The following is a 19462-nucleotide window of genomic DNA, read 5'->3' as shown; positions in this document are numbered from 1 at the left end:
GATACTTGGTGTGAATCGGTTTCTTTTTCTCTGGCCTTTTCATTCAGCAGTTCGCTAGCACCATGGACGGCGTTCAGCTGCGGGACGAGGCCGCGAGGGATCGCGAGCGTGCCGCCACCGAATTTCTCGATCCCAGTGAGTTCTTGAGATGATGAAGAGGATATGATTTCGGAGCGAATACTGACTCGAGTTCAGGCGATGCACGAGCGAGGAGGTCAGCAGAATCAGTCCAACCCCTGCCCTTTTCTCGGCCCTGTGATCATGATCTGACGACGTTACAGTTATCGAGCAGATATAGTGTTGATGCTCAACCGGGGTCTACGACGGTTGACGGTTCGTTCATCCATTGAGGTTCGTATTTTTGGGGTAGAAGCTGACTTTGAGACAGGTCAGCGTCGATGAAATTAGAGCCCACAACCGAGAGCTTGCAGATGGGTAAGGATGGACTGGCCAGAGGGAGAAATAGCGCGTGCTGACGGTTGACAGACTACTCACATCGCCATTTGAGTATTCGCAAGCTTTTGACAGGGCTCTTAAGGAGGTTATTAAGACTCTGCCGAATCGACCCGCCAGAGAAACTGCAGACGATGTGGTAAGTGCTCTCTATGTCGGTTTCCATCATCATTATAATGATCTAATCAGCGGATAGAGGTACTATTGTGCATTTGTTGGAGCCTTCGGTGAATTTGCCTGCAATCCTCGGACATTGAGTTCCTCCCACCTGAATCGGATGATTTCTCTTGAGGGTATTGTCACAAAATGCTCTCTCGTCCGACCGAAGATCATCCAAAGTGTCCACTACAGCGAGAAGAAGGACCGATTCTTGGCACGACAATACAGAGATCAGACTATGACTGCTAGCGGTGCCACGAGCTTGAATGTGTACCCGCAGGAAGACGACGAAAAGAATCCAGTAGGTGCATCTATTTCATCGCATGAATAGCGAATGCTCACGGAATTTTCACAGCTCATTACTGAGTACGGATATTCTACGTACATGGACCACCAGACCATTTCTATCCAGGAAATGCCGGAGCGAGCCCCCGCGGGCCAGCTGCCCAGAGGTGTCGATGTTATTCTTGATGACGACCTGGTTGACCGCGCAAAACCGGGTGACCGTATCCAACTGGTTGGTATATACAGGTCTCTCGGAAACCGTAATGCTGGTTCAGGTTCCTCGACGTTCCGCACTTTGATCATGGCAAACAATATCATTCAGCTGTCTTCCAAATCTGGTGGTGGTATCGCACAGGCAACTATAACCGACACGGATATTCGAAACATCAACAGGGCTGCCAAGAAGAAGAACATTTTTGACATGCTTTCGCAGTCCCTGGCACCAAGTATCTACGGACATGACTACATCAAGAAGGCGATTCTGCTGATGCTGCTTGGTGGTATGGAGAAGAACCTCGACAATGGCACCCATCTTCGTGGTGATATCAACATCCTCATGGTCGGTGACCCGTCTACTGCAAAGTCTCAACTTCTGCGGTTCGTGCTGAACACAGCTCCGTTGGCGATTGCTACTACTGGTCGTGGTTCTTCTGGTGTCGGTCTGACGGCTGCTGTCACTTCCGACAAAGAAACTGGCGAGAGAAGGTTGGAAGCAGGTGCCATGGTTCTCGGTGATCGAGGAGTGGTTTGTATCGATGAGTTCGACAAGATGAGTGATGTCGATCGTGTTGCTATTCACGAGGTCATGGAGCAGCAAACGGTAACAATCGCGAAGGCTGGTATTCACACTACACTGAATGCACGATGTAGTGTAGTGGCAGCAGCAAACCCGATATACGGTCAGTATGACCCTCACAAGGACCCGCACAAGAACATTGCGCTTCCAGACTCTCTCTTGTCCCGTTTCGATCTACTCTTTGTCGTTACAGACGACATTGAAGACACCAGGGACAGACTTGTTTCTGAGCATGTTCTACGCATGCACCGCTACCGTCAGCCTGGAACCGAGGAGGGCGCTCCTATCCGAGAGCAACCTAACCAGACTCTGGGCGTCGGTCTAGATGACAACCAAGATGCTAGTCGGCCTACGGAGATGTATGAGAAGTTCAACATCATGCTGCACGCAGGCATGATCACCACGAGCCGGGGCAAGGGACGAGAGCCTCAGGTGTTCAGCATGCCATTCATCAAGAAATACATTCAGTATGCCAAGTCCAGAATAAAGCCGGTACTTACGAAGGGAGCTGCCGATCACATCGTGGCCACCTATTCTGCCCTTCGAAATGACGAGTTGTCCGGAAACCAGCGCAAAACGTCCCCGATCACTGCTCGTACGCTGGAGACCCTGATCCGTCTGTCGACTGCCCATGCCAAAGCACGCCTGTCCAGCAGAGTGGAGGAGAAAGACGCTCACGTTGCCGAGTCAATCCTGCGTTTTGCACTGTTCAAAGAAGTTGTTGAGAACGAGCGCCGGAAGAGACGCAGGACTACTTTTGACGAGGAGAGTGATGTGTCCAGCGAATTCGATTCTGATGACGACGATGATGATGAGCCAAGTAGCCGAAACCGCTCAACTACTACTCCACGACCGCGCCCGGCAGGGTCTCGCAATACTCGGGCAGCAGCTCGTGCCGGTTTGGCTGACTCTGTCGATGCAGACGTGGATGGCATGTCAGAGGATGGTGATGGCTTATATGATGCCAGCCCTCGTGGCCAGAGGACTCAGTCCAGCCGCGCGGGTCGCACTCAGACGCAGACAGAATCTCAGATGTCGGTGGCATCTTCACAGCCAGCATCTCAGCTCATTCATTCTCAGACCGACGACAATTCGCAATCACAGACCGGCACGGCGTCATCCTCGCAACCACTCCTGCCACAGCGGTTGACAATCTTCCGTCAAGCCCTGGGACCTCTGATGGGAACCAAATTATTTACCAACGAAGACACAGCAGATGTCGAGACCCTCATTGGCGCAGTGAACACTGCTATTCGCTCAGCACCTTCTCTGGGCGAGAGCCATGTGTTCCAGCGCCGCGAGGCTCTCGAGGCCCTGAAGGCCATGAATGAAAGAAACGAGTTAATGTAAGTTCCGTTCCCTTATCAATATCAACTTCATTCGGGCCAGACTAACCACTGCATTTATAGGTACCTCGAGAATGACGAAACAGTCTACAGGATTTAATAGATATTTCATTCGGTTGATTCAATGAGAACTCTTTCCTGTATTCAGGGTGTTTCGCACTTGCCATGTTAAAACATGTTGTGTTCGATTTTTCAAAGAAGAATTACCAGGCGTCAGGCGTCTCTGTGGATATGTCTATTGAGACCAATCAATATCAATGAAGACATGCTGGGTATCTTAGATGCCAGAAGCAATATGCTAGTTAAAATGAATATCTGTATTCAGTACCTGCTTGGAATTACAGGCGTATACTCGAGTTCAATTCATAACACTTGAATCCTTGACTATACCGCGAGAAATATAAAGTATACCGTATATGTCCCGACATAATCACGGTCCCAACTCCGTATCCTAAGCATGTATAGAAATAAACAAGGGGAGAAGAATATTGAGTGTAGAGAGACTGCAGAGTTCGAGTTCAGATAGTTTGACAGATGATGTGTTGCCTTTGTTGTTTATAGTCTACAAACAAAAAATCCAAGTGAACTTTTCTTTTTTCTTTTTTTTTTTTCTGTAGAGCATTCGCGACTTTTGTGGAGGATTGCACCGTCGGTTTTCCTTGTGAGCTTCATATCAACTTGTAGGTCATGAAATGGATTGCTTTTTCAGTGGCTTTTCGATCAAGAGTCATCTGATGATCTTGAAGAAATCGATGCTGCAGATGGCGAACTCTCCCTCCTCTGAGCTTGGGTGAGAGGTGATAATCCTTTAACGCCTGATGAGGTCTTCTTTTTCCGTCGCTGCGGTCCTGTTTCTGTCTCAGTGAAGGATGGGGTTGCGCTTCCTCGTCGTGAATGCGTGATCGAAGACCGAGAGGGTGGACGGTCGTCTCCATCGACCGGTGTCGTACTCCGTGATGGAGTGCGCGAGTTAGAATCCGAGCGCGTGCTACGCCGGGAGGGTTTGAGGCTAGCGGTACTGGTGCGGTGCACGTGGTGATGATGATGATGGTCGGATGATTTCAATGTCGCTGCAGCGACTTTCCGTCTCTTCGAGCTCTTCCAGATCGGCAACCACCAGAGCCAACCATGTTCCTGTTTGGCGATCTGGCGCTCCCGCTCACGTACTTTCTGCCGCAGCTGAGCGCGTCGCTCGTTTTCCTTTTCCCAGTAATCGGTGCGGTATTCGTCCCAGTTCTCGCGGAATTCCGGAGAGAAGGATTTGGGGAGAAGGAGAAGCTTGATATAGTCTCCTCCAGGCGCAACGTCTTCCTCCACAAGGCCGGCTTCGTGCTCACTATCGTACGAGTGATGCTGCCGTCGCTTCTCGGACGGATGTTGCTCCACATAATGATAGCTCGCAGGCGATGGGAAGAAGGACGTGTAAGGGAAGAGAAATGAGAAATAGGACAGCAGCTCTTTCCACCATGGGCCCCGAATAATCACGATTTTCGTGTTGATACTGCGTAGGCCACGGTTGGCGACGGCGAGCCAGCGCCGCGGCCAGCGAACTCCACGCTCCCACTGTCCTGTGCCCCAGATGAGAATGCCCGTTACGACGCCTCCCATCAGGGCGACTTTCTCGCCCATTTCCACCACCCAGTATACCGATCCACCCACCCCGCGGCCATCTTCACGAGGCCGGAAGAACAGTGCGTAGAAGAAATAGGCGATCCAGATGCCTAGAATCAGCAGGAAAAAGGTGTTCTGGCGTCGACGCTCACGGAGAGCCAGATACTGTGCGCGGAGGGAGTTTTCGAGGATGAGCAGGTTTAGGTAGATCTGAGGCGGAGAAGATGGGAGCGTCGACAGAGGATCCGGTGCCAAGGGTTGGGGTTGCGAAGGACCTTCGAGATAGGATCGAGGCAGCGGCGTAGGAGGCTCTTTGACGGGAGACTTTGCTTGAGGAGCTGGAGCGCCCTTGACCATCTGGTCAAGTTGCGAGGCGGCCATTGTGGAATGATGGCAATATTGCAATCGTTGCCAGATCCGGAGCTCGCATCCACTGCAGTCGAGAGAGGTTGGGGCTGGCTAGCGGTGTAGGGGCTGAACTGAACTTGGGGTGAGCTCGAACAGTCAGGCCTTTGCGGCCAACTGCACTCTCATCGCATGAGGCGCTGGCGAAGATGGTCTTGCTGGGCTGGAGGTTGAAGTCGGGAGTATCAGGAGCTCAGCAGCTGCACGGGACGAAATCAGATGGAGATCCCGTCCGTCTTTAACTCCGCCACTTCGCTTTCTTCCTTTCTTCTCTCTTTCTGTGGCAGACTTATCTAACTAGTCAGTTATTTTAAGACTAACTGACTAACACCACGCTGACGAACCAGTGACGCTCTCTTATCACGTTTAATCGTGCTGCCTGCTAGCACGTTGACTTGTTGGCCACGGCCTTTTCTACAAAAAGGCCCTTCCCTTCGCTCTATGGTCTTCTGTCGCAGCCATTCCAGTGAGAGTGGCAGAGCATCTCTGTCACTCCAGCACTCTTTGGCAAGGTGTATTCACCACGGCTTCAGTCCTTCCCATTGCTACAGTTCCATAGATCCTGGTCAGCCTTAGACGCGACGTTATCTGTTCCATCGTCTCCCCGCTTCAGCCGCCGCTCCCAGACATACTTCTCCAGCTCCCCGCTGTCCGCCACTGCGCAGACTTCCCATTACCAGTCTACCATGTCGTCAGAGTCGCTGAATGCTCCGGATGAAGGCGCCCGTGGGCGTAACCAGCAGAGATCAACGCCTTCCGAGCCTCCTAACCCGCCCTATGGGAATGTAGCCTCCGTGAAGTCTAGCATGTTTCCGCTAGGCTACAAGGAGGGATTTAGCCAATGGGTATGGCAATTGCTCTGCATATCTTTCGTGCATGTTCCAGAAGCTAATTCTACAACAGTGGGCGAGTATTCCAGCAGCAGTAGCGGAGCATCGCGTCCTATCTTTTGTTCCCTTCCTACAACAACCTCCAACGCAGCGGCAGACCGGAAACACCGTAGATGCCCCAACTGGCGCAACGCATACTCTGGAGACACAGGACCGTAGCCAACAAGGCGATGTATCAGCGAATTCAGTCAACGACCCGTACGGACCACGACGATGGCGATCAACAATGGTTGAATTGAGCGGGCAGAATCGCGCTTTGAACGAGTTCTCTGTCGAGCGGGTTGGGGAGGAAGCTGACCAGAACCTAGTCATGTTGCACGGCTACGGTGCTGGTCTGGGGTTCTTCTATAAGAACTTTGAGCCTCTGAGTCGGCCCAAGGGTTGGCACTTGTATGCGCTCGACATGCTAGGGATGGGTCGGAGTACTCGACCACCGTTCAAGGTTAAGGCTAAGAACCGCCAGGAGGCCATCGCGGAAGCGGAAGCTTGGTTTATTGATGCTCTAGAGGAGTGGCGCATCAAGAGAGGCATCAAGCGCTTTACGTTGTTGGGTCACAGTCTCGGCGGGTACATGGCAGTCGCATATGCGCTCAAGTATCCCGGCCATGTCAACAAACTTATTCTTGCCTCTCCTGTGGGAATACCAGAAGATCCATATGCCGTGAACGCAGATATACCTGAACCGTCTGAATCTGGGTTGGCAAACGAATTCACACAGGATCAAGAAAGTATCACGGAAGGCCGGGCGGCCAGAGCTGGCGATGGCAACAATGTTATGAATGCTCGCGCGAAGGCAGCAGAGTCTGCACCACGGAGACCTCTGCCCAAGTGGTTTGCATATCTCTGGGATCAAAACGTTTCCCCATTCAGTATTGTGCGATGGACTGGACCATTCGGCCCTCGTATCGTGTCGGCGTGGACTTCACGACGCTTCTCTCATTTACCATCAGAGGAGGCTAAGGCTTTGCACGACTACTCGTACTCTATATTCCGCCTCCGAGGCAGCGGTGAATATGCTCTAGCCTATATACTCGCACCAGGAGCTTTCGCACGCAATCCTCTTATTCGGCGAATACACGGCGTAGGCAGACAGATAATCCGGCCATCGTCAGAGGAAGCTGCTTCCTCCACTAATTCTTTATCTGCCGCGGAGTCAACTGCCAATTCTCAACTGGAAAGACGCGAGAATGGAATCCCTGTCGTTTTCATGTACGGAGACCACGACTGGATGGACGTCAGGGGTGGCCACGCAGCGAAGGCAAAGATCGAAGAAGAGCAGCGCCGTATTCTTCAGAAGGCGACTCCAGAGGAGAGACAGGCAGACACTGTTTCCGCTAAAGTTGTCATTATCAAGAATGCCGGTCACCACCTGTACCTTGACGGGCCGGATGAATTCAACCAGGTCGTGTTAGAGGAGATGGAAGATGTGAGTCGAAGGGAAAGACAGAGGAGCCAATAGAAATCCGCATTACTGCATCTCGTTCGCGTACAAAGTCTCGATAAATTCCTCAACTTTCATCCTTGGCGTGTTAGCTGTTCGTGAGATATGAATATTTTGGTCATTCGTATTGGGCTTTCGTGTTTATTGTTTATTTTCCCGTTATCCGTTGGCAGTCTTCAACACTTATGCCTATGCCTATGCAAGATGTATGATATACCTACCTACCTACCTACCTAGGGGACTACGCTCTATCACGTTTACACTGTACATAGACGAGTCAACCCCGAATTTAGACTTAAGAATAATTTTCAATTCCGTTATGGGAATTATTATATATAATAACTGATACGTGAAATGAAGAAATATGTGGTTATATATTTGTCCTCAGACAAGTGTATTTCTGATCGTATATATGAATATGCAGAATCAAAGTCGCTCCGCTCAGGTACTAATAGGATATAATTGCATACAAAAGCAGCTCTCGTCCTGGGTATAATTACCACGCATGGAAATCATCATGAACTTCTGGTCGAACACCCAACAACGCTGAGGTCGGGGAAACGGCTGTCCTGAAAGTAGGACTGCCACCGCTACCGCCGCCGGTCAAGGAGGTCCTTCTTCTCCGTCCAGGACTGGTCGGATAATGAGAGATGGAGAATCCAATGTTCATACTGGCTCGCTCATCTGGAGTGCGCGGAGTCGTGTTTCCACCCATATTACTACTCGGTTTGCTATTGGATCGTGGTCTGCGCAGAGCGAAGTAACCATCGCCACTATGAAATTCGGGACTGCTTGTCAAGCGGCTGCGAGACTTGGACATGTTTGGTTTTGGGAATGATGTTTGACTAGTCAGAGATGTACGAGACGCAGATGCACCCAGTCCTTCTGGGACGAGATTTGGACTCGAGAACTGCGGACGAAGATCGACACTGGAGGTGCTGTTTGAGGCATTTCGTACTTTGAGTGATGATCCCGTTGCGCTGGCCCCGCCGTCGTTGGTCAGTGCGGATGTAGTTGCGGAGCGCTTGTGATGCTTTGCCTTAGTATCAGATGCTGAGCTCTCTATGGACGGCAAGCGCGAAGGCAGCTCCAGACGATTATTTATTGACAGCCAGGCCCTCTCGTCTGGATCATCGTTGATGCTCTGAGAGCCTTCTGTCGACGGCAGAGAGCGCCAACCTCCGAGTCCCTCGAAGTCGCGATTTGCATCGCCGGTGGTAAGACCTAGGAATCCTTCTGGAAATGAGGCGTCACCTCTGTAGTACGATTGACGTCTCGTACTGGAGATTAGCTGAAGATGATAGTTTCTGAGAATGCCGTCTTCCGAAAGGAGTGTGGCATTTCCTTGCTGAGGTTTGTTGCCACTGCGGAGGCTTTGATGAGACTGTAACCGAGGACCGAATTCTGACGACTGTAGAAAAGATTCAAGAGACGCGGAGCTATTCTTGAGTCCCTTTGATCGGGAAACGTTGGGAGTGGTAGCTCCGGATGCAGAGAAATTTAGCAAGGACGAGCTGGAGGTTGGGAACGCAAAGAAACTCGTAACAATGGCGTATAATAATTTTAAATAGACAACGAAGGCTCGCAGGTAAAGCGTCAGCACTGAGAAATAGATGGTAACACAAGCAGAAAGTAAGAGAGGAATGGAAATCAAGACAACCAAGGGGCCTAGGAAAATGCTGGACAGGCTGATGGAAACCATAGAGAACCCGGGGTATACGGTTCAACTGATATTGAGTGGGAACGTCAACCACAGAAACGAACGGAATGATGGGAGCATGGCAACTTTAAGCCTCTCTCTCTCTCTCTCTCTGCTCTCGCCAGGGATATATAAGAGTCGACTCTATCTTGAGACTCAACGCCGCTGATGCGAATGCGGAGAAGGCGAAGCGGAGAGCGCCGGCACGTGTGATGCCCCACCGCGATCGTCCAACGAGCGCATCGACGATCTTTCCCTTCGACAGTTATATATTTGTTACTTCGATCTCATCCCCGGCCGTCTTTTCAACCTTCGCAACAGACAGGCGTTTATTACTGCAAAGCAGTGACGGTTGATATGGCTGACCACGACGAGGTTCCCTTTCCCTGGGAATTGGGGGTCTTTGATGCCCACTGCCACCCTACGGATACGATGACATCAATCGCGTCCATCCCGCACATGAGAGCCAGGACACTGACTGTGATGGCCACCCGCGGAGAGGACCAGGATCTCGTCTCGCAGGTCGCGTCTGAACTAGGGGTAGAACGAAAGGCAGACCAGCAGCAGGGGACAGAAGAAATAGGACGTGTGCTCCCGTGCTTTGGCTGGCATCCGTGGTTCTCGCACCAGATCCTAGATGACATATCCTCTGTCTCAGAGCCTCGAAAAGATGGTGACAGTGATGATACAGCGGTGAGGAGCGCCAAAATAGCGCATTACAAAAAGGTCTTGATCCCGTCTACAGACGACGAACGCTTTTTCCTTTCTCTCCCAGACCCTAAGCCTCTATCTACTCTGATCTCGGAGACTAGGGAACGGCTCAATGCGCACCAATATGCCCTTGTTGGGGAGATTGGGCTCGATCGCGCATTCCGCCTTCCAAGCCCTTGGGTGCAGGAGGAACTTGAAGGACGGGATGCGTCACTGACGCCTGGGTCCAGGGAAGGAAGGAAACTATCCCCGTATCGTGTACAACCAACTCATCAGCGAGCGGTGTTTAAAGCCCAGCTGCGTCTGGCTGGGGAACTACGACGGGCCGTCTCCGTCCACAGTGTACAGGCCCATGGTGCCGTCTTTGAGGTCCTCCAGGAGCTATGGAAAGGCCATAAGCGAAAGGTTCCATCCCGACGGGAGAGGAGACGACGTGGTAGCGCAGTCGGCGCTCATGATCTGAGTGATGCCGAACAGGAAACTGCACATCGTACAGATGTTGAATCTTCGCATTCCGCAACACAAAAGCCGCTAGCGTCCACGACTCCTTCTGACCCGCTGCCTTTCCCACCACGGATATGTATGCATTCGTATTCTGGCCCTACAGAGCCAATTAGACAATTCCTGCGTCCTTCCGTCCCCTCGGATGTGTATTTCTCTTTCTCTAGTGTTATAAACTTTACCAATCCATCTGCAGACAAGGTCATTGAAGTCATCAAAGCTCTGCCTGATGACAGAATCCTCATCGAGAGCGACCTCCATCGTGCAGGCCAGCAAATGGATGAGCTACTCGAGCAGATCGCGCGGACAATTTGTCAGCTACGGGGCTGGGAATTGCATGATGGAGTGAGGCGTCTGGCTGAGAACTGGAAGCGTTTCGTGTTTGGTTGAACAATGAAGGAAATGTGTTGGACGAAATAATATAAAAGTTTCCGATTAGATATAGACGTATGTAAATATAGATACTTTGACAAGCTTATTAGGGTATATCGCCGATTGAGAAATCATGATCTGGTCTATTCAAGTGATTATTGTACATCGTATGAGTTACGGAAAATAGCAGCATTCCAATTTATCGTTTCCTTTATGGACTTGAATACAAATTGGAATATAAATTAAATTCCAGCTTACACACAGGAGTTTGACTGGGATACAGCGATTAGGCACGACGACAGAATCATTTCGCATGCTTTTCTATAGACTCTCTCACCAAACAGTGCACATCACAGAAAACAACCAAGAAACGCTGCATTCATATCTCTTCTCTTACAAAACGCTCTGGTTTCGATTAACAAGATTCCTGACCGCATATTTCAACGCCACCTCGTATCCAAAAGCCCCCAGGCCGATTATACAAGCAACAGCTTGATCCGAAAAATAGCTATGGTGTCGAAACTGCTCTCGAGCATGGATATTTGAGATATGGACCTCAATGAAGGGAATAGCCACGCCCAGCAGTGCATCACGAATCGCTACGCTCGTGTGGGTGAACGCTCCCGGGTTGATAATAATCGCATCAGAGTTGTTTCGAGCGGCATGAATTCGATCAATTATATGGCCTTCGTGGTTTGATTGAAACGCTTCCACTTGGACATTATTGCGTTCGCCGAATTCCCTTGCGAACCTCTCGACATCTTGCAGAGTTGTCGTACCATATATTTTTGGCTCTCGGGTTCCGAGGAGGTTTAGATTGGGTCCATTGAGGAGAAGGACTGAAGGCATGGTGGTAGGTTCTTTTTTGGGACTTGGAAGATTGTGTGTGTATGTGTGCGAAAGACAATATTTCGGTTGTGCTATGTCTATCTTGGCCTCAGATACTTTTTTAAGTGTCTTGTAGCAGCTTAGATCTCAAACACTAGGTTATCGTTCCTGCCTACCATATTGTATCTAGTTTGCTGATTGAAAGTCGGCATAAGGCTCTGCCGAGGATACGTGAGTACGGGGTCTACGAACAGGCAGACCCCCTTGTGATATTCGACTGTCTAATAGGTATTTCTCATCAACATGTACTGATCGTGCCATAGTGCCTATTGTAGGAACATACGTATCTAGTAACTTTGTAGAGGTAAGTATACAGACTTTGGGGATGAAAGGAAACCTGTTGTCTATGAACTCTCAGTATAAAATTGGCATGAGTTCAGTCCACTGTTTAACTAGCATTGAGCAGACTCTTCGCATGATAGAGAACACGTTAAAAGATACCATTTAGAAAGAACTGCATTCTACTCTTTGAGATGGACCCAGTTCGCTCCCAAGAGACCATTTCCCCGTACTTTTCACAAGACCTTGGCCTGTAATCACGGAAATTATACGCCAGTAGTCCCAACGACATTACTGCAAGTTATTATTTTAGTTCACTTATTAACCGTATACTTGAGAATGGATCGTGCCCTCGGTCAAGTTCCGTAGTTTGTCGGTTGAAGTCTTGCCCGCGGGATCTCTCCGCTAACTACCCCGGATTCTTCTCTACGAGCCCTGAAGTCTCTATGCATATTGACAACCGAGGTAGAAAATATCTACTACCTGGCTACAGGCATATAGGTCTTCGGAGACCCCTTTCACGGTTGTCCTCGCGCCTATCCCTCACAATCATCGCGAGGACGTTCAAATTGTCCGAAGATGGGACTCTTCCCAAAGACAGAAGATCGGCCAACGCCGAAAGAAATTTACAATTTCAGGACATATCTGTTTGCAGCAATTGTATCCTCTGGTGCGGCTCTCATAGGCTATGACAGCGCATTCATTGGGGGTACTTTGGCGTTGGCATCCTTTAAAGATGAATTTCAATTCGATCGCCTGTCTACCTCCGAGGTCGATCTAATTTCAGCAAACATTGTGTCATGTTATCAGGCTGGAGCATTCTTTGGTGCTCTATTCGCATACCCTGCTGGCCACTTATTGGGCAGAAAAATAGGATTACTTATCTTTACGCCCATCTTTCTTGTGGGAGCAGCCATCATGCTGGGGGCCGCTGGGAGGCATGGTCTTGGAATTCTTTACGGAGGACGTGTGTTGGCAGGAGTCGGTATTGGGGGCATTTCGAACTTGACACCTATCTATATTTCAGAGCTTTCACCCCCTGCAATTCGTGGCCGATTGGTCGGTTTCTATGAGGTCGGTTGGCAGATCGGAGGTCTTGTCGGGTTCTGGATCAACGTATGTGATTTCCCCTACATTGAGCGATATCTCTGTTTGAAACGAGAGTATCTTGCTAACTTGCTGCCAGTACGCTGTCAACAGAACTATGGCCCCTTCCCAAAGCCAGTGGATGATTCCTTTTGGCGTCCAGTTGATTCCCGGTGGCTTGTTGATGGCCGGTATGCTAATCTGTGATGAAAGTCCGAGATGGCTTATCTTCAACGGTCAAAGAGAGAAGGGCGTGAATACACTGTCACGCTTGCGCAACCTACCTCTAGATCATGCCTACCTTCATGAAGAGATTGCTCAGATCGACCAGGCTGTCGATGACGTCGCGAACTCAATCGGGCTGGGCTTCATGGCACCTTTCCGAGGTATTTTGAGGAATAAGAATATCCAATGGCGCTTATTCCTAAGCGGAGCCCTCTTCTTCTGGCAGAATGGCTCCGGCATCAACGCTATTAATTATTACAGCCCGACTGCGTTCAAGAGCATTGGTGTTTCTGGAACGAACGCAAGCTTATTTTCTACCGGTATATTCGGGGTTGTAAAGACAGTAGTCACATTCATCTGGATTTTCTTCCTGATTGACTACTTGGGCCGACGCAGTCTCCTTCTATGTGGCGCGGTAGGAGGGTCGATATCCCTGTGGGTGGTGGGAGGATATCTCGCTGCTGTCAACCCAACAGGATCAACATCTACGAACAGCGGAAGCAGTGCAGGCGGAAAAGCTGCAATTGCTTTCTTTTACATCTACACTGTCTGTTATGGAGTATCGTGGAGCGGCACGCCCTGGGTCATAACCAGCGAGATGTCCGACCAGAATATTCGAACGTTCGCTCAGGCTTTTGCAGCCGCGAACAACTGGTTCTGGAACTTCATCGTCGCGCGATTTACACCTCAAATGTTCTCGAGTATGAAATATGGAGTCTGGTTTTTCTTTGCGGGGCTGCAGCTGTTGTCTGTCCCTTTCGTTTACTTCTTACTTCCTGAAACGAAAGGTGTGCCGCTTGAGCAGATCGATATGCTATTTTCGAAGGAGCTTAAACCATGGAAGGCTCATGAAACTGTTATGGATGAAATACGCGGTTCGGAGATGCAATATAGGGCCGCGTTCCAGGGAGAAGAGAACAATAAGCCTGGAGCCGTTCATATGGATTGTGTCTGATCGCGAAGTCGACAAAGTTACGTTCAAATGGGATTGTTAGTGCTCTTACTTAGTTTCTACTATAGCGATATAGACACGGAAGGTTGGCTTGACACGGAAGATGGGCTCGTAACTACTTACCATTTCTCGCAATAGGAAAGAGGAAAATACTGCCTACGTATCCGTGGATTGAATGACCGAAAATAGTCTACCGGACCTACGTACTCGTAGAATTTGTAGATACTAGTGTGTAAGTTTTATCTTGGATCTATGCAGTGAATCTATATAGGGTTATACCGTGCTTCTCGCATAAATGGACACGTATCTATCAACATGTGACATATCTTAACACAGGTTGTAACGCCAGCCCAGGCTCTCTTCACAAAGATGACCTTGTACCTCGTCCCGCAGGATTGTGAGCTGCTAGTCCAACCTCGATAACCTTCTCTATCTTCTGGTACTCGAATTCATTCAGTAGTTTCCCATTTTCTGTCCACAAAACCTGTTGCGTAATGCCTTGCCATATCATAGGCTCTGTACCCGGAATGACCTTCCATCCTGCATTTTCCGCAAAGACAGTGAATGACGTTCGGATACTTGGATGATAGCACATTTCCAAGACAACGCCTTGGTTCCCATCCGCCCTGGTCATTAAAGCCTCCATGCACTGTCGAGCAACTTTCTCGCCGTCAGTCTGCGGTGGAAAATCAGGGACGGTGCCGACAACAAAGAACGGCGCTGGGAGGCTTTCGGCTTCAGCGAGAGAACCGACAAACCGAAGCTTCGCCTTAAAGGAGCCGACTTTGGCGAACGACGACATGATGTCCTCTACTTCCCTTCGCAGTCGGTTTGCTATGTAGATTTCATCCACTTGCAACCAATGGTGCAATGCATAGATGGCACTTCGACAAGCACCACCGGCCCCAATGACCAACCCAGGAGACCTCTTCCCTCTATTCAGTTCTTCTGGTGTAGAATTGCGCAGGAATGATTCTCTGACCCCGATTGTGTCCGTATTTGTGCCGATATATTTGCGTTTTCCGGAATTATCGAGACGGATAAAGATGGTATTAATTGCCCCGATGCCCTTGGCCTCCTCGGTCATATCATCCACTAGTGGAATAAATGAGACTTTGTGTGGCATGGTCACTGCTGCGCCAACGCATACCGGCTGAGATAGAAGATTCAGGAGATCTTGCTTTTCCTTGGACTCGAGGGCATGATATGTCCATGGTACATTTCTCAGATAAAATAGTTTATTGTGGAGGATCGGTGCAAGTGAATGTCTTAGGGGATATCCAAGAAGATAGATGTCGCCTTTTTGGAATTTGGGCCTTTGGTCCAACAAGGAGGATCCATAGCGAAAAGAGTCTCTTAGGACCGTATCCAGGTCTGATGGTGCTTGATAGGCAGAAGGCATCATTGATGTATGGGGAAAAAACAATTAGAATACCTCCCTTAGTGGAAGTACGAAGTCATAGTATGTAGTAGGTATTTAGCCGCGATGTTTCAATTATTATGCTTCTTTAAGCCAAGTTCAACGAGGAAGAACTAGACACATTCCTTCATGGTCTGTGGGTCCAATATCGGACTCATAGGATTGATTACGATCTTGGTCCATTCACCCGCGGCTTAGGGCCATCCGAGGATAGTATTAAAAATGCGAAAAGGGCGTCCTGGACGCAAAAAAAGTTGTAACCCGAAGGTCAATGTTCGGTACCACGGCTATTGTATCAGCCTATCACGTGGAGCACTAGTAGTGCTCAGAGATAGGAATCAGTAAGATTTCTACTGACCGCGCAGCAAAGGTATACAGAGCAGATAATAAGTGGTAATATAGCCACTATGGGGTTGGCTATTTCAACCATAAGTACACTATGTGGAGCGTATACGTAGATAACGGTTAAAAATACCACCGATACCGACTAAGGGGGATCCTTAGGCGGTGACAAGTGAAACGAGACAGTAGTAGAAAAGTGATAATATAGGTAATAATTCCACATTATCCCGGCAATTGATTTAAGAGTATATTGGATTTCGTGTTCTATTATTCGCGCACTGCCTATATTTGACCCTCAAATTTACAGATAAGCATATCTGATATGGAGTGCATACCTGCGATATCCTCCATGTCCTTAGGCCGCGCGGCCGTCCATGAACTTCCTGAAAAGCTCTCACAAGCAGCTAGAGCTGGTTTCAAAGGCGTTGAAATCTTTTACGAAGACTTAGAATATGTCGCCAGCGCCCATGGCGCTATAACCCTTGGCAGCCTCTATGAGGCAGCCCAAGAAACAAGGCGATTATGCGACGCGAACAACCTTAAAATCATCAGTTTGCAGCCATTCATGTTTTATGAGGGTCTAACAAACCGAGAAGAGCACAAGGAGAAAATTGAGACTCTGAAGATATGGCTGCAGCTCGCAAAACTATTGGGAACCGACCTCATCCTAATTCCATCGAACTTCGCGACTGAAAACGTTTCTGGTGATATGAATTTGATTGTACAAGATATGACCGAAGTCGCTGAACTTGGTTTACGAGAAAACCCTCCAATTCGATTTGTGTATGAGGGCTTGGCCTGGGGGACATACATTGACACATGGGAACGTGCGTGGGAGGTTGTCCAACGGGTCGATCGCCCAAATTTCGGTGCTTGTCTGGATACTTTCAACATCGTCGGGAGAGTCTGGGCGGATCCAGCTAGTCCAACGGGAAAAACTCCAAATGCAGATGAGGACTTGAGAATCTCATTAGAGAGACTGAGGAGAACCATGGACATAAAGAAGGTTTTCCTGATGCAGCTAGTCGACGGGGAAAGAATGCGGTCTCCTTTACTCGAGGGTCACCCATTTTATGTCAAAGGGCAACCTTCCAGAATGTCCTGGAGCCGGAATGCACGGCTATTTCCCTATGAACAGGACAGAGGTGGCTATCTCCCAGTTATACACGTGGCTCGAGTGATATTGAAGGATCTCGGATATCGAGGTTGGGTATCAATGGAACTCTTCTCGCGCACGATGTGGGATCCTCAGGCTACTGTGCCTTCTGAACATGCACAAAGAGGAATCAACGCTTGGAATAAGCTTCAAACGGAACTGGGACTGGCCAAAAGAGGAATGCTTTGACTTTTGTCACATTGTAGGATTTTTAGCAGTTATAAAGGTCTAATGCGGGTATCATAGCTTTTGTTGGGTAAACGGAAAGGTGAAAGGATTAGTGTCGATGTCGTTGGTGAGAAATCCAAGATTCTGTGCAAATTGGTCTGCTTCATCATCGTATCTGCCCAGTGATCAGCCAAAGAATTGCAAGAAGGCAGACATTTTCCTACCTTCCAGTCGGGAAAATCGACAGCATATCATCATAGAGACTATCCAAATAGAAGTCATTTGTAGACTCGAGAGTTGTAGTTCCTGACGATCCCTTTTGACAGAAGGTGAGAATAATAGTTCGCAAGGACATGAAGAGGGTTTCTTACATGATCATCACTTCCCGGAACGCTGGCTGCGGCACTACCTGGTGAGACGATGGAATTTCCTGTGGTCCTGGGATGATTTATAGCGCTGGTCGTTATCCCTGACCTCACCTCGGGATTCTGTTCGGTGGATGATGCATAGTAGCCTTGCGAAGTGCCAGGTTGCACAAACTCGTTTCGATTGCCATCGTAATGTCTGTTCAAGCTTTCGAGAATCAAGGTATATCTGTGCCTCAGTAGACTGTGGACCTGAGTTGGAAGTAGATGGCCGCAGGTTTGAAGACAGCTTTGGGCCTGGAAACCAAAGCAAATCAGTAAGCCCGAGGCCCCAGAAATCTCTGTGAGATTGAGGTATTGGACTAGCATGGTATATGTAGAATGCAGTGTCTCTTCCATCAGGGGTACCAAATGGTGTCTAATCTCACAGTTCTCCCTGAAGAAAGACAGAAGAACAAAGTTATAGCTTAGATGGAGAGTCAATAGCGGAGGGTTGCTGTTCTCACGCAACTGATGGTGTTTGCCGAGAGTGCTGTACCAGATCTGAAGATCCTTGATCCTTTCCTCGAGGTGGTCCGCTTCAAGCGCACCCTCATATATGGAGGGCAACTTTCCCATGAGCTGTGTCAACAAATTGAAGGTACTGAGAACTCTTAATGGTTTCCTTTCATGTCGTTGAACTCCATTTTCTTTCTCAGCCACCGGCGGTGCCCACAATTCCCATTCATCTACTCCGTTCTGGTCCAGTTCTTGAAGGTGAATATTGCTGACATGCGAAAGAAACGCATCTTTTCTGAGAACTATAGACAGCAGCTTGTCGATGTAAGCGCAACCATGCCAAACATGTCGATGTCTTTCGGACTTCTGTGCATCTGCATCTTCGACGGCCCTTAAAATCCCAGACGCTTGAGCCATGAGCATCCATGCAGCACTTAAGTGGCCTCTGATAAGATATAAAAGAATAATTATGAGGATAGCCTGGACATGTCCAACCCCATATGCTTCGTGATGTAAAGCCAGGCGAAATCGAACATAAATTTGAATATGTTCCGGGTTGGTACTGCCGGAGTAGTCAGAAATCACTTCTCTGAAGGCCGTGGAATAAGCAACAATGGCCCATAAACACAGTCTGTGCCCTTCATCTTCGATGCTAAGATTATTTGTCGTGTTGTCCTCACACATAATGCGGAGTATATCGCGCCGTTCCACAATCGGGAACCAGCAATGAGTTGTTCGAAAGTAGAAATCCACCAGGTCTGGGGTGTTCTCCGGAAATATCACTGGGGACAGTGTTTCTAACTCCTTATACTTTTCAAAACCATGAGACTGAGCACTAGTGGTCTCATTGTTCTGTTGAAGAGCATCAGGGGTACGTGGTTGATCTGCAGGTCGAGGGAACATTTCGAAAGGAGGAAGGTCAGCTGTCTCAACAGTGGTTGGCTGTGTGGTTTCATCATTTCTTATAGATAATATATGCTCCAGCTCTCGTGCAGTTTGTGACTTGCGCCATATATCTGCTGCGTAATCCAAGAATTCCGCATCATGGAATTTGGCACCGCCATGACTGCTTCGAATCAAGGCCTGAATGACATATTCGCAGTTCGGTATATGTTGCTTGCACAGTCCTAATAAAGCCTCGAGGCCTCTGACATATCCTGATGGTAATCCCCGTTTCTTCGCATTGCGGTAGGCACAATTCCGTTTGAAGAGGCTGCAGACCGAGCAGGTGGGTTGTTTTCCGTCACATTTTGATTTCCGTTTCCGACAATGGTCACAGGCCTGGCCGATCCGCTGGCGCTTTGAGGCTGATTCTGATTCCGACATTGACTGTTTTCAACATGCTTCAGGTGTTTCAATTTCAATATTACGCTTTCTACTCTATCTGCAGACATATCTACAGCCGAGGATTACT

General features: G+C 49.0%; 10 protein-coding genes across 10 annotated transcripts; 5 read left to right on the top strand and 5 right to left on the bottom strand.

The window, feature by feature from the left end:
- Positions 1–62: 62 nt before the first annotated feature.
- On the top strand, positions 63–3587 carry C8Q69DRAFT_519004 (DNA replication licensing factor mcm3; the record flags this gene model as incomplete). Its single annotated transcript, XM_028633457.1, has 8 exons — positions 63–139; positions 191–214; positions 282–333; positions 389–435; positions 487–592; positions 650–913; positions 968–3039; positions 3103–3587. 8 exons carry the CDS (start codon positions 63–65, stop codon positions 3137–3139), a joined length of 2679 nt encoding a protein of 892 aa, XP_028486697.1. The 3' UTR covers positions 3140–3587.
- C8Q69DRAFT_214285 (Spo7-like protein-domain-containing protein) lies at positions 3450–5451 on the bottom strand. Its single transcript, XM_028626226.1, has one exon. The coding sequence runs from the start codon at positions 5029–5031 to the stop codon at positions 3760–3762; it is 1272 nt and encodes a 423-aa protein (XP_028486696.1). The 5' UTR covers positions 5032–5451; the 3' UTR covers positions 3450–3759.
- C8Q69DRAFT_214242 (putative alpha/beta hydrolase) lies at positions 5387–7719 on the top strand. The gene is made up of 2 exons (XM_028626222.1): positions 5387–5900; positions 5959–7719. The coding sequence occupies exons 1-2, from the start codon at positions 5742–5744 to the stop codon at positions 7402–7404; spliced, it is 1605 nt and encodes a 534-aa protein (XP_028486695.1). The 5' UTR covers positions 5387–5741; the 3' UTR covers positions 7405–7719.
- C8Q69DRAFT_214261 (hypothetical protein) lies at positions 7644–9265 on the bottom strand. Its single transcript, XM_028626223.1, has one exon. The coding sequence runs from the start codon at positions 9086–9088 to the stop codon at positions 7883–7885; it is 1206 nt and encodes a 401-aa protein (XP_028486694.1). The 5' UTR covers positions 9089–9265; the 3' UTR covers positions 7644–7882.
- C8Q69DRAFT_214275 (cut9 interacting protein Scn1) lies at positions 9255–10877 on the top strand. The gene has a single exon (XM_028626224.1). The coding sequence runs from the start codon at positions 9443–9445 to the stop codon at positions 10685–10687; it is 1245 nt and encodes a 414-aa protein (XP_028486693.1). The 5' UTR covers positions 9255–9442; the 3' UTR covers positions 10688–10877.
- A 38-nt stretch (positions 10878–10915) lies between these two features.
- On the bottom strand, positions 10916–11796 carry C8Q69DRAFT_462205 (catabolic 3-dehydroquinase 2). Its single transcript, XM_028630295.1, has one exon. The coding sequence runs from the start codon at positions 11516–11518 to the stop codon at positions 11063–11065; it is 456 nt and encodes a 151-aa protein (XP_028486692.1). The 5' UTR covers positions 11519–11796; the 3' UTR covers positions 10916–11062.
- Positions 11797–12304: 508 nt separating this feature from the next.
- On the top strand, positions 12305–14366 carry C8Q69DRAFT_415750 (quinate permease-like protein). Its single transcript, XM_028628349.1, has 2 exons — positions 12305–12952; positions 13023–14366. The coding sequence occupies exons 1-2, from the start codon at positions 12416–12418 to the stop codon at positions 14100–14102; spliced, it is 1617 nt and encodes a 538-aa protein (XP_028486691.1). The 5' UTR covers positions 12305–12415; the 3' UTR covers positions 14103–14366.
- An 11-nt stretch (positions 14367–14377) lies between these two features.
- On the bottom strand, positions 14378–15759 carry C8Q69DRAFT_213806 (putative quinate dehydrogenase). The gene has a single exon (XM_028626220.1). The coding sequence runs from the start codon at positions 15502–15504 to the stop codon at positions 14461–14463; it is 1044 nt and encodes a 347-aa protein (XP_028486690.1). The 5' UTR covers positions 15505–15759; the 3' UTR covers positions 14378–14460.
- A 1-nt stretch (position 15760) lies between these two features.
- On the top strand, positions 15761–17335 carry C8Q69DRAFT_213984 (xylose isomerase-like protein). Its single transcript, XM_028626221.1, has one exon. It carries the CDS (start codon positions 16184–16186, stop codon positions 17204–17206), a length of 1023 nt encoding a protein of 340 aa, XP_028486689.1. The 5' UTR covers positions 15761–16183; the 3' UTR covers positions 17207–17335.
- On the bottom strand, positions 17232–19457 carry C8Q69DRAFT_213804 (hypothetical protein). The gene is made up of 3 exons (XM_028626219.1): positions 17557–19457; positions 17410–17501; positions 17232–17360 (listed from the first exon to the last, which is right to left on the bottom strand). Exons 1-3 carry the CDS (start codon positions 19372–19374, stop codon positions 17258–17260), a joined length of 2013 nt encoding a protein of 670 aa, XP_028486688.1. The 5' UTR covers positions 19375–19457; the 3' UTR covers positions 17232–17257.
- Positions 19458–19462: the final 5 nt, after the last annotated feature.

This window comes from Paecilomyces variotii, assembly GCF_004022145.1.
Source record: "Paecilomyces variotii strain CBS 101075 chromosome Unknown C8Q69scaffold_3, whole genome shotgun sequence".
NCBI classification, from domain to species: Eukaryota; Fungi; Ascomycota; class Eurotiomycetes; order Eurotiales; family Thermoascaceae; genus Paecilomyces; species Paecilomyces variotii.
Note: the sequence above shows the minus strand (reverse complement) of the source record. Positions and strands in the feature narration are given on the sequence as shown.